Below are 23450 nucleotides of genomic sequence, written 5' to 3'. Positions count from 1 at the left end.
GGGTTAGTATTCTGTAAAAGATTTACTGGGTTTTTTGGAGGGAGGTGGAAAGAAGGAATTATTGCCAAAAGGTGGTTTTATTCATTTATTTTTTAATATCTACTCTGTATTTTAGCTAAGAGAAGCAGCTTTGGAACTTCTGAAGTCTATACGTCTGCGAGACTGCAAGGATTACTTGTTTTAAAATTTTTTTAAAAGTCTTTTGTTATGAGTCAACCTGATTCTTTCTTTCAAGGCTTATTTTTAAGCTTTTTAAAGGCTGGTTTATGGAGACTTTTCCCCAGAGATCGTTTGCTCAGAATATTAAGCTTCTTCTGATGTCTCTACTAAACGACCTAGATGTTTAAAGGAGTCTTTCTACTCCGATTGATTCATTTCAAATGTGTCCCAGCGTTGTGAGTGCTCTGGGCTTCTTTCACCTTTTTGTTCTCTGGTAGTGTTCTTCAACTGGTAGGTATCCTTTGTCGGTTCTTGTGGAGTTTTGGTCTACTCACCAGAGTGTCAGTATTCAGCCAAGTAATCTAGGGAATTGTTGTGGAAATTTGTAGAGCCCTTTTACTCCATGCCTCCTTCTTTTCTGACTCCCTTTCCTGCAGATTCTGATGATCTCATCCTTTTGGGGAACACTGAGTTTTGTTTCTTCTACTCAGCAAGTCTGCCATTTTCTGCTTGAATTCTCGTTCTCTCTGCTGCTGTTTGGAAAATTTCTCCATGCATAAAGTCCCTTCGATGATGGAACTCATCTCATATTGTCACTTTTTCTCTGGAATAAGGTGCTTCCTGCTTTCCAATGTCTGAAAATGTTATTTTCATCTATTTGGCTCCATTTCCTTATTTGTGGCTAGAACTCTGTTTTACTTGATTATTCTTGCCTGATCTTTTACTTTTTTATTTGTATCTACTGTTTGTTTTCTATTTGGTTTCTGCTCATATTTGTGTTTCAAAATTTTGTTTGCTTACTTTGTTGTAATTTCTTATAAATAATTTACTTTCAGTTTTTATTCTTTTCTTTTATAGCTATGTAATGATATATTTTCCTCTAAGCATTATTTGAGTGTCATCTCACCAAGTTTTATTTAATGTTTTTATTATCCTTCAATTCAAAATAGTTAATGTTTTCTCTTTTGATTTTCTTCTTATCCATGAGTTATTTATGAATGAAGCTGAATTCTGGGAAGCAACCTAGTAACTGACATTAATTTCTATCATCAGTTTACAGAGACAGTATCTTCTGTTCTTTAAAGTTAACTTCTACATACTTTGAGGTTATTATCATTTTGTCCGTTCAAGATAAGTACATCTGCTACTATTCCTCATCTTCTTTGAACTCCACATGTTCATTTACTTTGAAGCACACAATAAGAATAACATTTCAAATTCTTGGTGCCAAAGGCTATTACAGTTATTTTGGCAGATTTTCTAAGATCATCACGGAATCTCAGATACTTCACTGGCTAAATGAGTTTTGGAATTGCCTAAAAAGTCTAAAATCGGCAAGATTAAAAAGTTCTGGGAAATAACACATTGTCTATTGTGTTCTGACATGCTGTAGAATTCCAAATGCCTGAGACAAACAGATTTTCAATAATTTCTTAGAAGGAATAGTAAGTGTCTTAAATAGCGCCTTGTTTAAAAAATGATGAAGAGTCTTGCTGTAATATCTTTGGCAAGACAGAACTTATTTTCCTTGACTTAAGTATTTGAATGCTTATGATTCTGCAGGTTTTCATTTATAAATGATTCATTATTTTTTATATTCTCATATTATTTAAATTCTTATGAAATATAATTAAACATATCCTTGTCTTTTTCTTTTTGTCTCCCCTTTTAGAAACATGTTCTAGATCAGATATAGATATTGAGAATGGCTTTTTTTCTGAATCTCAGTATACATATGCCTTAAATAAACAAGCAAAATATCAATGCAAACTAGGATTTATAACAGCAAATGGTGAAACGTCAGGATCAATTTCGTGTCTGAAAAGTGGATGGTCAGCTCAACCCAAATGCGTTAGTAAGTAATTTATTACATTTGTATTGATTATCCAGATGTTACACAAAAGTTTACTAACTGTAGTCTTTTTGTGTGGGCTGACACAATTTCATTTGAAAAGATAAAAAAAAAAACTTTGAGGAACAAAACAGACATCACTTTATTTTTCTTTTTTACTTAATTACTCAAATATTAGTTTGTCTTTCCATTCAAGTTTTTCCCACTCTAAAGCGTTCTGTGTTGTAGAAACGAGTTAGGGAGCTTTATGTGTATTCTGCTTTAAACTTATTTCTTTTTAGCTTATGTCTTTATGACTGTTATATATACCTGTTTTATGTGATTAGCCTTTAATATCAAAGTCTTTGCCCCTAGATATAAAAGTAATGTGTGTGTCTGTGTGTGTGTGTTTTTTTTTTCTTTTTTAAGACGGAGTTTGCTCTTGTTACCCAGGCTGGAGTGCAATGGCACGATCTTGGCTCACCGCAACCTCCGCCTCCTGGGTTCAGGCAATTCTCCTGCCTCAGCCTCCTGAGTAGCTGGGATTACAGGCACGCGCCACCATGCCCAGCTCATTTTTTTGTATTTTTAGTAGAGACGGGGTTTCACCATGTTGACCAGGATGGTCTTGATCTCTTGACCTTGTGATCCACCTGCCTCGGCCTCCCAAAGTGCTGGGATTACAGGCTTGAGCCACCGCACCCGGCGAAAAGTAATGTTTTTAGTAAAGATACGGATACATAGTGCATAATATCAAAATAATTTAAACTCTATAATTTATAGATTTGACACTGTAGGCTATGTCCAATTCTGAATATCCTCCCCCTTAGAATTTTTTTTGCAAATATATGGGTAGTAGAGAGATAAAATATTTCTAGATGGTACCAATTTCTGCTCTATTGAATCATTTTCTTACCACACTATCTAGATACTTGTGAAGATTTTATAGGAACAATGGGCTCAGTTTGTCATTTTGCACAGCCACTCATGTATATATGTGTGTGTGTGTGTGTGTGTGTGTGTGTGTGTGTGTGTGTATTTCCCTATTTCCCTACCACCCTATCTAGATATTTACGAAAATTGTGTAGCAACAATTGGCTCAGTTTGTCTTATTTCCTGCAAAGCTATCCAGTTTTTTTGTTTTGTTTTGTTTTGTTTTTGACAGAGTCTTGCTTGTTGTCCAGGATGGAATGCAGTGGTGTGTTCTTGGCTCACTGCAGCCTCTGCCTTATGGGTTCAAGCAATTCTCCTACCTCAACCTCCTGAGTAACTGGGATTACAGGCACCTCCCACCATGCCTGCCTTATTTTTGTATTTTTAGTAGAGACGGGTTTTCACCGTGTTAGCCAGGATGTGTAGAACTCCTATCCTTAAGTGATCTGCCCGCCTCTCAGTAATATTTTGAAGTAATGTTTAATATACTCATGTTAAGGGAAGTTAATATTTAGTGTACTCATGTATACTGTTTTCATTTTTTTAAAAGTTTATGTTTAATATGAAGTCTAGTTTACAAAAAAGTTACTCCTCATAAAACTCATTTTGTACTAAATTTTTATTAATTAATCTTTTAAGATTTTCTTATTAAAGAGAAAATGTCTTTTATAACTAAGGAATTCATTTTTTAATCATTTTTTCCTTTCTACATATGCCTCAACTTTGAATTAGTCTGGCATCTTTATTTACAAAATGCTGTTATGATTTTCTTTAAAAAATAATATACAACTGTAGTGCCCTGTTTTATTACTAGCATTTTCATAAATGCCTTGATATAAGTGAATTAAGAAAAATGTTCTTAACATAGATTTTGGGGCTTAAACAATGAAAAAATGCTGTGTAGAAACATATACTTTCATTTTTGGCAACTATTTCAGGACAGTAATTTCTCACCAGTCTTAGATTATTTTTGTACAGTGTTTATTTATTAGTACATCCAATCAATAAAGCTTTTTCTTCTTAGAATGGGAAATATGTAGATTGCTTTTTAGATTACGTTAGAAATGATATTCTCAATTGTTTATGTACTAGAATCTTGTGATATGCCAGCATTTAACAATGCCAGAGCCAAAAATAGCATCACATGGTTTAAGCTGAATGACATATTGGACTATGAATGCCATGATGGTTATGAAAGCACAAACGGAAGCACCACTGGTTCCATAGTTTGTGGTTACAATGGTTGGTCTGATTCACCCACATGTTACGGTAAGTATTGTTTTTTGAGAAATTCTTCTTTCAAACTGAAAATAAATCTGTGTTCCAATTAAAAAAATTTGAATTATATAGAGAAATTGTTAAGGAATGTTGATTAAAATCATGGTATCTCTTGATTTAACGTAAACTGAAAAAGAAGGGTTTTTTGAAAATGTCTTTAAAATAGTGCATCAAATTAATGTTTCCTATGGGCCACCTACCTTCCAAATTTGTGATTATAGTATAATTGCTTTTGTTGCTGTAAATACAAGCTTTCAAATTATTTAGAACTTATCACTCATTACCAAAATTATAGCTTGTGGCAACTTCCTCAGCTAATTTGTTTTTCATTTTCTACTTTATACCTTCTATCATGTGTGTTAGTTTCTGTACTTCCTTAGTGTAGGTCTTTATTTTCTAACTTTGATAAGTTCTGAGGACTATTACATGAATCTCATTTATGTTTGCCAATGAGCCATCAGTTTTTCAGGGTTAGAAGAAGAATTGACTCTTTTGGAAAATGAATATATGTAGAGTGTTCCAAGCCAAAGAAAAATACGTGCAAAACTGTAAAACAAAACAATAATATTTCAAGGTGGTAAAGCAGAGTCTAGCCTACTGAGGCTAGATGAGAGATATGGAAACAATTATCCAGATCAGCTCAGGGCCTCATGTCATTTGGATTCATTTTATGACTGATGAAAACCCATAAAAGAGTTTTAAGGAAAGAAATGGTATAATTTGACTTCTAGTTTTGTTGGATTGTTTTCCTGGATGCTGTACTTTTTGTAGGCAAGAGGCAGCACAATGAGTCCAGGTAAAGTGAGAAAGTGTGGTGACTGAGAGAGAGTGATGATAGAGGAGGTGCAGAGCAGAAGGCAGATTTGGAAAACATTTTGGTGGTGGAAAGTATAGGTGATGTTACCAAATGTTGGGTGTGAAAAAGAGTGAGATCAAGAGACTTACATGTTTGTTTTATTTTTTATTTTTTATTTTTTTATTGGATTTTAGGTTTGGGGGTACATGTGAAGAACATGCAAGACTGTTGCATAGGTACACACATGGCAGTGTGATTTGCTGTCTTTCTCTCCATCACCAATATCTGGCGTTTCTCCCCATGCTATCTCTCTCCAACTCCCCACCTCCTGCTGTCCCTCCCCTATTTCCCCCCTACAGACCCCAGTGTGTGTGATGCTCCCCTCCCTGTGTCCATGTGTTCTCATTGTTCAACACCCACCTATGAGTGAGAACAAGTGGTGTTTTATTTTCTGTTCTTGTGTCAGTTTGCTGAGAATGATGGTTTCCAGGTTCATCCATGTCCCTACAAAGGACATGAACTCATCGTTTTTGATGGCTGCATAATATTCCATGGGATGTACGTGCCACATTTTCCCTGTCCAGTCTATCATCGATGGGCATTTGGGTTGGTTCCAGGTCTTTACTATTGTAAGCAGTGCTGCAATGAACGTTCATGTGCATGTGTCCTTATAGCAGAACGATTTATAATCCTTTGGATATATACCCAGTAATGGCATTGCTGGGTCAGATGGAATTTCTATTTCTAGGTCCTTGAGGAATTGCCACACTATCTTTCACAATGGTTGAACTAATTTACACTCCCACAAACAGTGTAAAAGTGTTCCTATTTCTCCACATCCTCTCCAGCATCTGTTGTCTCCAGATTTTTTAATGATAACCATTCTAACTGGCGTGAGATGGTATCTCAATGTAGTTTTGATTTGCATTTCTCTAATGACCAGTGATGATGAGCATTTTTTGGCCTCATATATGTCTTCTTTTGTAACGTGTCTGTTCATATGATTTGCCCACTTTTGAATGGGCTTGTTTTGTTCTTGTAAATCTGTTTTAGTTCTTTGTAGATTCTGGATATCAGCCTTTTGTCAGATGGGTTTGCTGCAAAAATTTTTTCCCATTCTGTTGGTTGCTGATTCACGCTAATGATTGTTTCTTTTGCCGTGCAGAAGCTGTGGAGTTTGATTAGGTCCCATTTGTCTATTTTGGCTTTTGTTGCCATTGCTTTTGGTGTTTTGGTCATAAAGTCCTTGCCTACGCCTATGTCCTGGATGGTTTTGTCTAGATTTTCTCCTAGGGTTTTTATGGTGTTAGGTCTTATGTTTAAGTCTTTAATCCATCTGGAGTTAATTTCAGTGTAAAGTGTCAGGAAGGGGTCCAGTTTCTGCTTTCTGCACATGGCTAGCCAGTTTTCCCATCACCATTTATTAAACAGGAAATCCTTTCCCTATTGCTTGTTTTTGTCTGGTTTGTCAAAGATTGGATGATTGTAGATGGGTTTTGTTGCCTCTGAGGCCTCTGTTCTGTTCCATTGGTCTATATCTCTGTTTTGGTACTAGTACCATGCTGTTTTGATTACTGTCGCCTTGTAGTATAGTTTGAAGTCCGGTAGTGTGATGCCTCCCGCTCTGTTCTTTTTGCTTAGAATTGACATGGCTATGCAGGCTCTCTTTTGGTTCCATATGAAGTTTAAGGTGTTTTTTCCAATTCTGTGAAGAAGGTCATTGGTAGCTTGATGGGACATGTTTGTTTTTAATTGCTTTCTCACAAGTATGTAGGTAAATGGCAATACCATTTTGGAAAATGGTACTGACTGGAGAGAAAGGATTTTTGAGAGGGTTGTTCAACTTTTCACTTGGACACATTATGGTTGAGTTGCCAATGGAAAATCAAGATTGGATATGTGAACTGTGGAACTGGATATGCATTTAGCCAGGAGATACGTATTTGGGAGTATCAGCATATAAATGATGACACCAAATTGGATGAGAATACAGAATGAAAAGAGTAAAGAGCTCAAGACGAAGCCCTGAAACATTACAACATTTAAATATAAGGCAGAAGAGGAATAGACAGCAAAGAAAATGGTGGGGGGTGGGGGTGGGGGGCAGGGAGGAGGACTCAGGGAAACAGGAGAAAAAAATCTGGAATGTTTCCATAGACATAAAAAGAAGGAAATTGTTAATGTAAAGGGAGTGTAACAGATTGTTTAATAAGTCATCCTGTCTGAATTCTAATTCCACCACTTGCTGAGCATGTATCTTTGGCCAACATAGCAAGTCTATTTGAAGCTTTATTGACTCTTTCTTATTTGTAAAATGTTACAGTATTTACAACAGTTCTAATATTTCAAAGGATTGTTTTGGTTACTAGACTTAATTATTTATAAATATTTATCACCATAGTGCCTTATATAATAAAGTCAAGGAAATTATAATTTAATTACATTATCATTATGTAAGTGACAAATGTTTCTAATTTAATTTATTTTATTCAGTTGGGAAATTGTGATGGATTTGGCAAGGTAGAGGCCAATGACTAGTGTAACAAAAATGGTTTTTAATGGAGTAGAAGAGGCAGACCCTAAATAGAACCTGCCAATAAAAATGATGAGCAAGACGTTTAATACAGACTGTGGACATAACTGTTTCAAGAAATCTGGCTGTGCAGCAAATAGCAAGTTTAGAATATTGCTTGAGGAAATTTACACTGAAGGGAGAATTAAACAAAAGATTGAAGACACCAGAGCAGCTATAGCAAAGAGGGGCACTGCAAAGATTAAACACACGACTTACATAGTCACCCTGAGAAGATGTGAGGGGAAGGGTTCAGAGCTACTGTGGAGGTATTGTGCTTGAGTGGTAACAGGACTGTTTTCAACTTTGTGACAGGAGATGGGAAGGAAAATGAGCAGTAAAGCGGGAAAATGGTAGAAGCTGATGGATTCTGTTTTGAAGTGTGAGACATGATCATCTGAGATTGAATTGTGTACGGGTAAAGGAGGAGGAGGAGTACTAGGCAGAATAGAAAAGTTTTGAAATAGTCGCAGCTGAGAAAGAGAATGAGTACATTGCAGATGAAGGGCAGTGTCAAAGGTCCAGTTAAATTTGATTTATTCAAGATGTCGTAAACACCTATCATAGGACAGGAGAAAATGGTGAAGACACAAGCACAGGTCTACCTATCCAGAGATTTTATTCCAGTATAAGAGAGGGAAAACAACAAAAAAGAGAAATAAGCTAAATATCCAAGTAATAAAAATTTTAAAAATATATTTATGGATCACTGTGTTCAAAGAAATAGAAAATCCAATGATTGAGATAGAGAATAGGAGGGAAGGAAGTGGGGACCTCTTTTACAAAGAAGTCGTTTATGGAAAGAATGATTGAAAGCCATTCATTATAGTGATTAGGATATGTGCAACAGCTGAGGCAGCAAAGAACTTGACCTATTTAATAAAGTTCAAAGATCATAAAATCTGAATCCTGGATTAAGTGGAGAAGGGAGACACTGGATAACATTGGAAGAGTAGGCATGAATCATAAAGAGTTTGAGTTTTACTCTAATTGAGAGGCGGAAGCTTATTTTATGAGGATTATACATTTCTTTTTTGTGATGATAGGCAAATTTAGGTTTTATGAAGCCAGAAGCTTTTACAATTTTGAGGGGCCTTTATCAAAAAAGAACACAAAATTGTGAATATATCATTTGAATAGTCTTTCCAATTACCAGACATAAAATGAAAACCTAAAGGACAGGAAGTTGGAGTGGGGAACATAGCAGTAGAAACTGAGGTAGAAAATGGCTTTCTATTGCAAATTTTACAAAGACATGATCATGTGAACACATAACTAAGAATTTACTAGTATAGTACAGGCCTCCAAATGTTAAATGAAGAAATACTGGTTTAGTATTCTTTTCAAATATTCTTCTCTCAGCCATGTAACAGAAAACCGCTTACAGATTGACAGACATCTGAGTATATTTCAACTGTCCTAAGAGATCTCTTCTTTGGGGAAAGGTTTCCACACAGTTGTTATTATAGAGCACTTAAGCTATATAAGATTTACAATCGTCAAGGAGTATATACCTCATAGTGAAAAATTCATACTAACATTTCACATATCCAGTACTAGGAGCTAGAGTTTTGAATTTTATATGAAGAAAAATATTTCTAACTCAGGGAGTGTCCATTCATATTCTTCTCTAAATCACATTTCCTAAGTTATGAGCTCTATATAAATATAGCAGTTGAATATACCCAGTAATCAAGATCTTAATTTTTCTATTTTTATTACCTGGATATTTAGCTTTTCACAATAAGATTACACAGAATTTATATAAAATTAGCACAAAGTATGTAAATAAACACACATACAAATAAAAGAATCACTATGTAAAAGATTGGCATAGCCTTTTAGGAGAGAAATTCCAGTGATTCTCATTCAAGTGTGATTTTCACAAATAATCTGCAAAACTCAATATTAAAACAAACACAAAAGCAAATTTCTGTAATTGTTATGTTGTGACATGACTTTAAATCTAATTTTGTAATTATGTATTAATACTTGAGGTTATGATGTGATGAAATTTTTTTGGTATGATTCTAATTTATGAATTCTAGCTTTTACTTTACTAAGTTAGCAAGAAAGTGGGATTCTGAATAAGAAAAATAAGTTTCAGATACAATTTAGTAATGTTGCTGATTTTTAAAAATTATAAACATGTAAGAGATAATTTTACACATTTCTTATTTGAATCAGAATAATTATCACATTTATTAAACATTGATATAAACTATAGATATAATAAAAAATGTTATATATTAACATAAATATTCAGGACACCTAGAATTTGCTTTTCCATGTAACCTTGAAAATATATCTTAATTTGTTTTCTTTATTTGTAATATATTATGTGATTTTTACATTTTTTCTAACTCAAAACATATTATAAATGCTATTTTAAGTTCTGCTTCCTTGATCACATTAAATAAAAATATCAATTTTAGTTTATTTCTTAGTGCATACATCTTCACTAATAAATATTTCGTGAGAATTTACCTTCTTGGGATGTATATGTCAATCATCCAGAATTTTAAACATGATGAGACCAGAGATTATTTGAAGGTTGTTTAGTTTCAGTTAAATAAAGGTATTCTTGCGTCTGCAGTTTACAGAATTATATCATCATTATTCTTGGGATATTCAGCAGCTCTGTTATCCTTTAAGGTATTTCCATGATGTTTTATGGTGTGTTCATTTCTTTTTAAAATTTTAATTTCTATATATTTTATGTTTAGAGTGTCCAAATGCAGTTTTGTTCCACAGACATATTGCATAGTGGTGAAATCTGTACCTTTAGTGTATTCGTCACCTAAATAGTGAACATTGTACCCATTAGGTAATTTCTTACTCTTCACCCTCCTGCTATCCTCCCACCTTTCTGATTCTCCAATGTCTATTACTCAGCACTCTCTCTCCATATGTACACATTGTTTAGTTCCCATGTGTAAGTGATAATATATGGGATTTTACGTTCTGAATCTGAATTATTTCACCTAAAATAATGGCCTCCAGTTTTATGAATTTTGTTTCTGAGGGTATAATTTTATTTATTTATTTTTTGTCTCAGTAGTATTCTATGGCATGTATATAAATATACATATACCACATATTCTTTATCCTTTCATCTGTTGATAGACAGTTAGTTTGATTCCATCTTTTTGTTATTGTGAGTAGTGAGGCTATAAACATATGACCCCGAGTATCATTTTGATATAATTATTGATTTCTTTTGGGTAGATATACAGTAGTGGGCTTGCTGGGTGAAATAGTAGTTCTGTTTTTAGTTCTTTGAGAACTGTCCACTCTGTTTTCCACAGAGGTTGTACTGATTTACCTTCCTACCAACAGCATGTAAGCATTCTTCTTTCTCCTCGCTGTCAGTAACATTTATTGTTTTTGAGTGTTTGACAGTAACCATTTTGTGATATTGAGACTTTTTTCATGTTTCTTGGCCATTTTTATGACTTCTTTTGCAAAATTTCTCCTCATGTCCTTTGCACACTTTTTTTTTGTCTTGTTGAGTTGTTTCATTTTTTTTGTAGGTTCTGCATATTAGTCCTTTCTCAGATTCATAGTTTGCAAATATTTTCTCCCATTCTGAGGTTGTCTGTTTACTCTGCTTGTTATTTCTTTTTTTGTGCAGAAGGTTTTTAGTTTAATTCAGATGCATTTGTCTATATTTGTTTTTATTGCACTTCCTTTAGAAGTCTTAGTTGTAAATTCTTTGCCTAGGCCAATGTCCAGAAGAGTTTGGCCCTAGGTTTTGTGCATGATTTTCATGGTTTCAGGATTTGCATCGAATACTTTAATCCATTTGGGATTAATTTTTGTTATGTGGTGAGGGACAGGAGGCCAGTTTCTTTCTTCTGCGTGTGGCTATCCAAATTTCTTATTGCCATTTATTGGATAGGATGTCTTTTCCGCAGTGTAAATTTTTGACTGCTTTGTTGAAGGTCAGTTGGTTGCAGGTATGTGGCTTTATTTTTGTGTCCTCTATTCTGTTCCATTTATCTATGTGTCTGTTTTACACCAGTACCATAATGTTTTGGTTACTATAGGCTTGTAGTATAATTTGAAGTCAGGTAAGGTGATACCCTTCCTTAGAGTTTCTTTAGCTACTTGGGATCTTTGTGGTTTCATATGAATTTTAGAATAGTTTTTTCTAATTAATTGAAAAACAGTGTTAGTATTTTCATAGAAATTGTATTGGATGTATAGATGGTGTTGGGAAGTATTGCCATTTTAATAACATTGATTCTTCCATTCCATGTTCATGGGATGCTTTCCCTTTGTTTGTCTCCTCTACAATTTATTTTATCAGTGTTGTGTAGTTTTCCTTGCAAAGATCTTTCACTCCCATGATAAATTGTATTATTAGGTAATGAGATGATTGAGTTGTGATTTGGTTCTCAGGTTGGCTACTATTAATGTATAGAAATGCTACCAATTTTGTATGTCAATTTTGTATTCTGAAATTTTACCAAATTCATTTATATAATTTAGAAATTTTTTTAGAGGGGTCTTTAGGATTTTCTAGGTCTAAGATTATATTATCAGCAAACAGAGATAATTGGACTTCTTCATTTCCCTTATGGATGCCTTTTATTCCTTCCTCATGCCTGATTGCTCTGACTAGGACTTCCAGTACTATGTTGAGTAAAAGCAGAGAAACTGGGCACTGTTATCTTCTTCTAATTCTTATGTGGTGGGGGGACACTTTCAACTTTTCCCATTTAATATAATGTTAGCTGTAGGTTTGTGATATATGGCTTTTATTTTGAGGTGTATACCTTCCATGACTAGTGTTTTGACTATTTTCATTATGAAGTAATACTGAATTTTAGCAAATGTTCTTTTTTGCATCTATTGAAATCATCATCTAATTAAAAAAATTTTTTTTTGTTTATGTGGAGAATCACATTTATTGATTTGCGTGTGATGAGCCAACTTTGCATCCCTCGAATAAAACCCACTTAATTGTGGCATATTATCATTTTGATATGCTGTTGGTTTTGATTTACTAGTATTTTATTTAGGATTTTGCATTTATTCTCAACAGGGATATTGGCCACTAGTTTATTTGTTTTGTTGTCCATGACTGGCTTCATAGAAAGAGTTAGAGAAGATTTTCTCCTCCTTGATTTGTTGGAGCAGTTTCAGTGGATTGGTACTGATTCTTCTTGCATGTCTGGTAGAAATTGGCCATTAATCCTTCTGGTAGTGAGTTTTTGTTTTGTTTTGTTTTGTTTTTTCTTTTTCTTTTTCTTTTTTTAACTGGGAGAGATTTTGTGACTGATTAAATCCCACTACTTGTTATTGGTGTTACTGCTCTATTCCTTCCTTGTTCAGTCTTTGGAGGTTGTATGATTCCAATGAATTTATTCATTTTCTCTAGATTTTCTGGTGATTTTTTTTTATGTCTGTGGTATCAATTGTAATGTCTCTCTTTTTATTTTTACTTGTGTTTAATGGAACGTTTCTTCTCTCTGTTAGTCTTGCTAGTGGTCTATTAATTGTGTTTATCTTTTCAAAACTAACTTTTTATTTCATTTATTTTTATCTTTTCAATTATTTTATTTTTCTTTTCAAAACTAACATTTACTTCATTGATTCTTGTATTGTTTGTTTAATCCCAATTTTATTTAGTTCTTCCATGATTTTTGTTATTTCTTTTCTTCTGCTAGTTTTGGGTTTGGTTTGTTCTGGTTTTTCTAGTTTCCTTATGTGCAAAGTTAGGTTAATTTATAACCTTTCTATATTTTTTTATGCAGGCATTTCACACTGTAAATATTCCTATTAGCACTGCTTTTGCTATATCCCAAAGGTTTTTGTATATCTGTATTTTCATTTGTTTTATTTTTTAAAAATTTCCATCAATTTTATTATTGATTAGAAGCTCACTCAGAAGTCAGTCATTTAATTTTGATGTGTATGGATAGTTTTGAAAATTCTGTGTGATACTGATTTCTAGTTATATTTCACCATCTTCTGAGAAGGTACTTGATATTATTTCTAAACGTTAAAATTTTTTGGAGGCTTGCTTTGTGGCTGTAGCCTAGCATATGGTCTGTTTTGGAGAATGTTCCATGCACAGATGAGAAGAACATATATTCTGAGGTTGTTGGGCAGAATGTTCTTTAAGTCTGTTAGGTCCGTTTGTTCTTGAATTCAATTTAAGTGTAACGTTTCTTTGTTTATATTTTTGTCCAGGCAATCTGTCTAGCACAGTCGTTGGTGGTGTGGAGGTTGCTCACCCTCAGTATATTGCTTTTTATTTTTCTACTTAGCTCTAGTAGCATTTGCTTTATGAATCTGGGTGCTGAAGTTTTAAGTACATACATATTTAGTATAGCTTCTTGATTTCTTCATTATTATAGAATAAACTTCATCTTTTTTCTTTTGTTGATTTTGTCTTTCTTGTAAATAAATATAACTATACTAAATTCTTTTCTGTTTGTACAAAATCATCTGTTTCTATACCTTTACCATGAATTTGTATAAGTTTCTCTCATTTAGATGGATTTTTTGTAAGCAGTATGTTGTTAGTTTCTATTTTCTCAACTTGGTCCACAAATCTATAGCTTTTAAGTGGAATATTTAATCTATATATGGTGAAAGTTAACATTGACATGTGAGGTTTTGTTCTTGTAGTTATGTTAGTTGTTAACCAGGTGGTTTGCAGTCTCAACTGTGTAATTCTTTTTAATAAGACCTATGAGTTATGTACTTTTGCATGTCTTTATGATCATGAGTACTGACCGGCTGTTTCTATGTTCAGAACTCCCTGGAACATTACTTGTGGGACGAATTCTTAAAGTGAATTTCTAGTGGTGATGAATTCCCTTAGTATTAGCTTGTCTTGGACATGTTTTATGTATTCCTCATTTGTGAAGCTTAATTTAGCAAAATACAAAATTCATGTCTAACAACCTTTTTCTTTTTTAAGAAATATAAAAGGATCTTTCTTTAAGAACTCCAAAAATAGGACACCAAATTCTTCTGGTTTGTGAAGTTTCTGCATAGAAGTCCACTGTTGGTCTTATGAGATTTCCTTTATCATTGATGTGATGCTTTTCTCTTGTGGATTTTACAGTTTTTTTCCCATGCACATTGACTTTAGCTAGTCTGATGACTGTGTTTGAAGTTCGTCTTGAAATGCATCTTCCTGGCATTATCGGAGTCTCTTGTATAGAGATGTCAATATCTCTAGCAAGAGGAGATAAGTTTTCCTTAGATAGGATTGCCAAACTTTTAACCTTTTTCTTCTTCCTCGGGAATATCTGTAACTCTTTTCTCACTTTTCAGAATGCCATTTTTCCAACTCGTGACCTCAGGTGATCCACCCGCCCTGGCCCCCCAAAGTGCTGGTATTACAGGCGTGAGCCACTGCACCCGGCTAAGAATGCCATTTTTCTCAAAACCTTTGCTCATTAAAAAATTATTTGTTCTTAATTTTTGTCTGACAGGGTTAATTTGAAAGACCTGTCTTCAAGCTCTTAGAGCAAGTTTTCCTGCTTGGTATAATATGTTATTAAATCTTTCAACTGTATTTTGTAATTCTTCAATGAATTTTTTATTTCCCTAAGTTCTTTAAAAAAATATTTTTAGTACATTTTTTATTCATATATGAGTTTTTTCCCCTAATTTCTTTGTGTTGCTTTTCATCTTTCTCTTGGATTCCACTGAGCTACTTTAAAATAAATATTTAAAATTATTTGTCTGGTGTTTAAAAAATTGTATTTTGGTTAAGAGTCATTGCAGAAGAGTTGGTGTGATCCTTTAGGGGCGTTGTGATACTCTGTTTCATCATACTTCCTGAAATGTTTCAGTGTTTTCTTCTCATTCCAGTGGACTGTCTCTTTTTCTTATTTTTGAGTGCAGTTTTCCATAGACAGGATTTCTTTCCCTTTGAAGATGTGATTATGATGTATGTTGTTTAGGGTGATTTGTTTTACGTCCTGGGTTCTTTCAGTGGTAATGGCTCTGTATGAGTTCTTTGGTTAGAGATAACTTTTGTCTGATGGCTTTCTTAATTGCTGGTTGTAGTAGTTAGGTACTGGGTGTATGACAAGGCTTACTGACTCCTGAAGGGCTGGTATAGAGGACTTGACAGAAAACTAACCTTGTTCTCCAGCATCATGCCCTAGTGTCTGCAGATTTTGCATTGGGCTGTGCAGTTCAACATCCAGGACAGTATGTGGTGCACAGAGGTAACAGCCAGCTGCAGCAGAAGCAGAGGAGTATATGCTTGTCATTGTTTACGGGAGAAACTCTGTTGCCCCAGGCAATGGACTGATCCGTGAAATGCACAGTGGTCTGAGGAGCTGGGGACAAAGCTGGGTGGATCTCAACCACTAAGTTCACCCTTGGTTACTGCAAGGATGAGCACAAGCACCAGCCCTCCCAGGGGTGTCAGGAGAAGACCCTGGTGAGATGCCCCTAGGTGTGTGCAGTGTGGGAGGCAGCTGCCCCAATTCCATGGCCTGGGCAGGCAGGGACTGATCCACTTACCTGTCACAGTCCCAGTGGCGAGTGCACTCAGATTGGATAGGCACCACTTTCTGTATCCAGGGTGCAATAGAAATGACAGCTATGAAAGGCGTTTGCCCTGCAATTCCCCATCAAAATGTCTTCTATGTGGAACCACCTCCCTCAGCCCAAAGCACACAGCATTTCAGCTCTCCTCCTCTCTCCTGCAGGAACACTGTGGCTATGTGTAAGGAGAGGGAGGTGCCTTGTCCTTCTTGCAAGCCTGGTTTCATTGGGCACATCACCAGTGGGGATGCAGCCACCTGTAATACTTCTAGAATGTCTGTACTCTGGTGTGTCTGCATCAGTTTCCTTTGCGAGTGACCGCAGCTATGTCCACTGGATTGGGAGGAGGGGAGCTGTCCCCGCTCTACATCCGTGCCCAAGCAGGGGGGCCACCTGGCTCCTAGTATTTATCTATTCTCCTCCGTTGCAGAGCCAAGCACAGTGCCTGTATGTGTGCTGGAAGTGGTGTAGTCACTTTCAGCGCACAAGCAGGTTGCTCTTGCACACAGGAAAGTGAATGCTACAGTCTTCTTTGTCACAAGGGGTGTCCCTTTGTTGCACTGCATTCTCCCTTCCTTTCCATTAGGAACAGCACTCTCTGAGGGTTAAACTACTGGGAATGCTGTAGCTCCCCTGCGTCCAGCCAGCTATATATGGCTGCCACATCCAAGCAGGTGCCAGGGAATGTCTGTGCGGCTCTGGGGTTATGGAGACACAGGGTGAGGTTCCCAGGTAGGATGCACTCCCCATGTGAGTGCACTGCAAACATGAAACTTACCACTGTAGCTCAGGTCCAAGGAGAAGGCAAATGACTCTGTTCAAGCTAGTAGTTTGGTGTACTGCCCTCAAGAAGTTCTGAAATCTCCACTTACAATAGTGTGTGTGTTCACAAGGGCAGAGGAGCTCTCTCACAGCTTGGATGCACATTCTGAGCTGCAGGGAGCCCAAAAGACTCCTACCAACACTTTCTATGAAGTCCCACAGGATCCTAATCAACCTTTGCCAGGCTCTTGCTTCTATTTTTTTCCCTGCCTTGGCTTCTTAACATGATTTCTCTTCTATGCTCCAGCACTCTGTCTTTGATATTCTTCAAGTTATGATCGTTTACCTGTAACTTTTGTTCTTCTCTCTGAGGAGAACTGGTGTCCAAACTCCTTAGTCAAACATCTTGTTTTCAAAAGCCCTAATTCTGGTTTATGTTTGCAACTTTAAAACTGTAGTCTCCCACAATGGTTGAATTAATTTACACTCCCACCAACAGTGTAAAACTGTTCCTGTTTCTCCACATCCTCCCCAGCATCTGTTTTCAAAAGCCCTAATTCTGGTTTATGTTTGCAACTTTAAAACTGTAGTCTCAGTCTTTATTAATATGAGAGAGCAATTTCATACTTTCAGTAAAAACATATAACATTAAGTTTCATAAATGTCAGTGATTAGAACTAGATTCATCATAAATAAGTTGAATTTACAAATTAATTTTTAGAACAGGTACATTTTAATACCATAACATTTCCATAAAGTTCCATTTCAATTTAGACAGCATATAAAACATAATATGTAGCATTCGTGGCCGGGCGCGGTGGCTCAAGCCTGTAATCCCAGCACTTTGGGAGGCCGAGGCGGGTGGATCACGAGGTCGGGAGATCGAGACCAACCTGGTCAACATGGTGAAACCCCGTCTCTACTAAAAATACAAAAAATTAGCTGGGCATGGTGGCGCGTGCCTATAATCCCAGCTACTCAGGAGGCTGAGGCAGGAGAATTGCCTGAGCCCAGGAGGCGGAGGTTGCGGTGAGCCGAGATCGCGCCATTGCACTCCAGCCTGGGTAACAAGAGCGAAACTCCGTCTCAAAAAAAAAAAAAAAAATATGTAGCATTCGTTTCAGGGAAAAGGATTTATCTGATGCCCTTCTGTATGCATGACCCAACATCAACCTCACTCTATTGCGGCCCATGTAATCTTTACTTTGGCAATGATTAATTATGTATTATTATAAAATTATTTTATCTTTTTAAAGAACGAGAATGCAGCCTTCCTAAAATAGATGCACAGTTAGTTCCTGATCCCAAGAACGACCAGTTTAAAGTTGGAGAGGTGGTGAAATTCTCCTGCAAACCAGGATTTACCAGAGTTGGACCTGATTCAGTTCAGTGCTACCACTTTGGATTGTCCCCTCAACTCCCAATATGTAAAGGTGAATGTTTATCTTACAATTGCTGAAACAAGAATTAAAACTTTGAATAGTTCTAATTCTTAATTTTGTTTGGGCTTCTCTCATCTGTAATCTAATGAATCAAGTCAAAGATTTGCCTGTGTAGGATATGGACTGGAACCCAATACCGGAGGTTTGGTTACTTAAGTTAACGTCCATTGTTTCTCGAACGATGTACTGGAAGTATTCCTAGACACATAGGTGTTGTCTGTCTTAGTCTATTTTATGTTTATGTTTCTATAAAGGAATACTGGGGCTGGATGATTTATACAAACATTTTTTTTGGCTCACTATTCTCATGTCTATAAAATTCAAGATTGGGTGTCTGCGTTCAGTGAGAGCCACGGACTGCTGGTAGAAGGGGAAGAGGAGCCAGTGTGTGCAGAGAACACATGAGGAGAGAGGAAGCAAGAGAGAACAGGGAAGTGACAGGCTCTTTTTAAGAACCTCTCTTGCAGGAACTAATAGAGTGAGAACTATCCCTGAGTGGGATCATTCATCTGTTCATGAGAGATCCATACCTATGACCCAAACGTCTCTCATTAGGTCCCGCCTGAAACATCGGGGATGAAGTTTCACCGCAGTGTTGGAGGGGGCAAACATCTAAACCATAGCAGTGGCTGACAATGCAGGGAATTCTTTGTTAATTTTCATTTTGCCTGCAACGTCGTCATCCACATTGAACATTTTGTGTAGTGTGGGCTGTAACTTAAGTTTCACTGAGTGTGTCTAAACAGTATTTAAGCAGCTTATATTAAATTCAATTACTTGTATTGATTAGTCCAATTTAAAATACCTTGTTCAAATGCCTGCCTCAGTTATGATAATTTTGCAAAATGTTATAATGAAATGTTTCCATGAAATGTAAAAATAAACATGATTTTCATAACCCCATTTGCTAATTGGTTTCCTTGCATCTTTAACGCATCTAGAAGACTCAGCATACTTTAACATTTTAATATGACTTCAATATGACAATTTGGTTAATGTAATACAGTATGAACACCATTCTTGATTGTTTTAGGATGCTCTAGTAAGTTACGTAATGAAGAATACATAAACAAAAGAAGAAAGCCTCTTCATTTTACTGGATTTTTATATTGTAAAACAGACAAGTGAACCATTATTTATGTCATATTTCTGCTATAGAGCAAGTACAATCATGTGGTCCACCTCCTGAACTTCTCAATGGGGACGTTAAGGAAACAAAGAAAGAACAATATGCACACAGCCAAGTGGTGGAATATTACTGCAATCCCAGATTTCTAATGAAGGGGCCTAATAAAATTCAATGTGTTGATGGAGAGTGGACAGCTTTGCCAATGTGTATTGGTAATGTATAAAATATTAATATATAAACTTGTCAAAACTTTGGTATTTTGTATGTAAAATACATAAATTATGTTTTCACAAAAAAACCTTTTTTGTAAATTTAAATAGAGGAGGAGAGTACCTGTGGAGATATACCTGAAATTGAACACGGCTATGCCCAGCCTTCTTCTCCTCCCTATTACTATGGAGATTCAGTGGAGTTAAATTGCTCAGAAACATTTACAATGATCGGGCACAGATCAATTACATGTATTAATGGAGTATGGACCCAACTTCCTCAGTGTGTGGGTAAGAATACACTTCTTAAATCAACGTTTAATAAAGTTTAATATTTTTATTGTAAAAACAAAACAAAATTTACAAATCTATTTTTGAAATTTACAGATATACCTCAACATGTCCAGGCTTCAATATAATGAAACCAATGTTTTGCATATTGTTTATCATTCACTGTGTTTCTAGAGAGAAAAAATAAAGCTAGAAATATAATTTTATGAATCTTTCTGCTTCTGATATCAATATTGTGTATCTTTAAAAGTGTGTAGCAATGTTTTACTTATAAAATTGTCATGTGAGGCCAAGGTGGTCACTCACGCTTATAATCACAATGCTTTGGGAGGCCAAGGCAGGAGAACTGCCTGAGGTCAGGAGCTTGAGACTAGTGTGGGCAGTATAGCAAGACCTGATCTCTATAAAAAATTTTTTTCAATTAATTAGATGTGGTGGTGCACGCCTGTAATCCACCTACTATAGAGGTTGAGAAGCAAGGATTGCTTAAGGCCAGGAGCTTGAAATTGCAATGAGTTTTATTGTGCATTCCAAACCGGGCATCAGTGTAAAATTCTTTCTTTAAAAAATAAAAAATTTAAAAAACTGTCATATAATTACATATGAGTACTAATCATCAAGAAAATATAACTTTTATATAAATACTGTTGTTATTATATGGTACTCCTTTCAGGTACTAAAAAGCAAAGAAATAAAAGTTGACAAAATATCTGCTTACTAGTCTCCCACAGGAATATTTTCTCTCTTTAAGTTTGCAAAAGTGGTAATTTTTCAGTTTGTTCCATATCAGCCAAAATAAATTAATGTGCTGCAGGGTTTGTGGGCCACAGGCCTTCTATGTCAGTAGTATAAGTGAATGACATGAAGTAGTCGTGTCACTTACAGTGTGACTAGAGATTTACAAGGCTTTAAATCATTTTGTCTCTTTGGTAAGTAACTGGGAAGATCTTGGGGACTCTCATTTACATTTCTCTAAAACTGAGTTATTGCCTAATGTTTTCCTGGGTCCTGCATTCTAAGAGTCCTAAATGTCCAATCCTACTTATTCATCCAATGAAATATCCAATGATATTTTGCATTTCCCAACGTACAAAACATCTTATGATAGATATTCTCTCTGACATCTCAGCAACAGAATACAGGGCTTATATTTTTACATATAGCATTTTGTTGCAATGTGATCAGGAGTAACTTGGTTTGGGAAATTTATAATGATATGTCACAATTTTACTTTGTGAATACCATTAACTTTATAACTATTTTTATGTAATAATTGGTTTGATTCTTAGAATTTTAATACATATATTTTTATTGTATAGCAACAGATCAACTGAAGAAGTGCAAAACACCAAAGTTAATTATAATTGAGGGAATTTTAACCAAAAAGAAAGAATTTGATCATAATTCTAACATAAGGTACAGATGTAGAGGAAAAGAAGAACAAAAACACTCAGTCTGCATAAATGGAAGGTGGGATCCGGAAGTGAACTGCTCAAGTAAGCTCTTACTTTGTTTTAAAAAATGTATTCCATTTTTCATTTGGAAAAGTGATGTGTACATTTGTATCTTTTAAAAGCTTTAGTTATTTATTATTACAAATGCTCCTGAAACAGGACGGTAATTTAGAAACTAATGAAAACAGTTTCTTTTTTTTCTTTTTAAGAAACTTATTTTAGGTTGAGGGTTACACGTGCAGGTTTGTTATATAGGTAAACTGCATGTCACGGGGGTTTGGTGTACAGATTATTTCGTCACCCAAATAATAAACATAATACCCAATAGGTATGAATTGTTTATTGAATTCTCACTGTGTGCTAGGACCAGTGCTGTGCTGAAGATGGCTTGGACAGGCTCATGAGAGCTTAATTGTTTAATCTGCAGAAATTTTGCATGATGTTAAACATAGCCATTATTAAAATTCAATTATATTATCTTATACTTAAAAACAAAGGCAATAAATTAATACAAGCTGTGCCATGTGAATTAGTTACCTTTAGTATAAAAAACACAGACATAAATTCAATGGTTTTTAAAATTAATATCCAGGTAGTACGTGTCATCATTACTGTTGGGGGACCAGTACATCTAATTCCTTTTCTTGTCAACATATGTTCTTGTGCTTATCCCTCTGTCTATGACAATAACTACTATGTATCTGTATTTATGTGTGTATGTATTACATAGCTATATCTATTTCTATATATTCATTTATTTAATCTATCTGTCTACCTATTCATGTACGTATCCATCTGTTCATCCATTTCTCCAGTCATCTATTTATCTATTAATTTATTCTTTATCTTGAAAAGTTAGTCATATTGAGTCATATAGAGTTTCACTTAAATAGTGTAGGGTTTATTCCAGTCTTCCCATGTTTTATATTTATATTTTGCTCTCCAGTCGTGGGGTTCCTTGCCTCACTGGCCTCAATATTTTTACCAATGTCTGCCAGTCTAGAATATAGAGAATGCATTAACAACTAATACAAAAACTAACCTACTATCAACAGTTCAATATGTTTAGAGTCCTTAAAAGCAAATGACATACATGCAGTGAAGTGTACATGGTCTACAGTTTTTTTTTTGAGTTTTATATAGTGTTAGCACTTCCATTTAGGTTTACTGAAATGATCATATGATTATTGCTCTTTCTGTTAATGTGATGCATCACCTTTACTGATTTGCCTATGTTGAACCACCGTTACATTCTTTTTATTAAACCTACTTGATCATAGTGAATAATCTTTTTAATGAGCTGTAGGATTTGTTTTGCTAGTATAATGTTGAGGCTTTTTTGTGCCTATGTTCATCAGTGGAGTTTGCCTGTAGTTTTCCTTTTGTGTTGTGTCCTTGTCTGTTTTTGGTTTCAGAGTAATGCTGGGCCACTAGAATGAGTTAGAAAAATGATCTCCTCTTCAAATTTTTGGAGTCATTTTAGAAGAATTGGTATTAGTTGTTTTAAAATGTTTGGCAGAACTCAGCAATGAAACCATCACGTCTTGGATTTTTTTTGATTGGAGACATTTTATTACTGACTAATCTCTTCCCTCATGATTAGCCTGTTCAGATTTTCTATTTCCTTTGCGTTAATTGTAGGAGGCTGTGTGTGTCTAGGAATTTGTCCATTTCTTCTAGGTTTTCCAATTTGTTGGCATTTAATTGCTAATATTGGTCTCTCATTATTCTTTATATTTTTGTGATATCCGTTGTAATGTCTCCTTTTTAAAAAAAATCTCTGATTGTGTTCCTTTAAGTCATATCTCTCTTTTTTAGTTTTTCTAGTGAAAGCTTTGTCAATTTTGATTATTTTTTAAAAATCCAATTCTTTCATTGATATTTTGTAGGTTTGGGGCTCTATTTGGCTTACTTTTGCTCTGATCTTTATGTTTTCCATCCTTCTATTAATTTTGGGATCGATTAATTTTTTTCATATTTTTCTGCTGCTTTGAGGTGTAGTATCAGATTGTTTATTTGAGTTCTTTCCACTTTCATGATGTAGGCGTTTGTTCCTATAAACATCCAT

The 23450-nt window shown here is 35.2% G+C and overlaps 1 protein-coding gene across 3 annotated transcripts in view; it reads left to right on the top strand.

Moving 5' to 3' along the window:
- Positions 1 to 23450, top strand: part of LOC101044777 (complement factor H-related protein 5) — a 145529-nt gene that overhangs the window by 59426 nt on the left and 62653 nt on the right. For all 3 annotated transcript variants that reach the window (XM_074389698.1, XM_074389696.1, XM_003938145.4), the window contains 6 exons: positions 1832 to 2014; positions 4016 to 4192; positions 18114 to 18290; positions 19458 to 19640; positions 19749 to 19928; positions 21248 to 21424. In XM_074389698.1, coding sequence (XP_074245799.1) covers positions 1832 to 2014; positions 4016 to 4192; positions 18114 to 18290; positions 19458 to 19640; positions 19749 to 19928; positions 21248 to 21424 — 1077 coding nt within the window. The remainder of the gene's footprint in view (positions 1 to 1831; positions 2015 to 4015; positions 4193 to 18113; positions 18291 to 19457; positions 19641 to 19748; positions 19929 to 21247; positions 21425 to 23450) is intronic.

The sequence above is a fragment of the Saimiri boliviensis genome, chromosome 19, assembly GCF_048565385.1.
Source record: "Saimiri boliviensis isolate mSaiBol1 chromosome 19, mSaiBol1.pri, whole genome shotgun sequence".
Taxonomy (NCBI): domain Eukaryota; kingdom Metazoa; phylum Chordata; class Mammalia; order Primates; family Cebidae; genus Saimiri; species Saimiri boliviensis.
The sequence above is the reverse complement of the archived record's forward strand: the minus strand, read 5'-3'. Positions and strand labels throughout refer to the sequence as shown.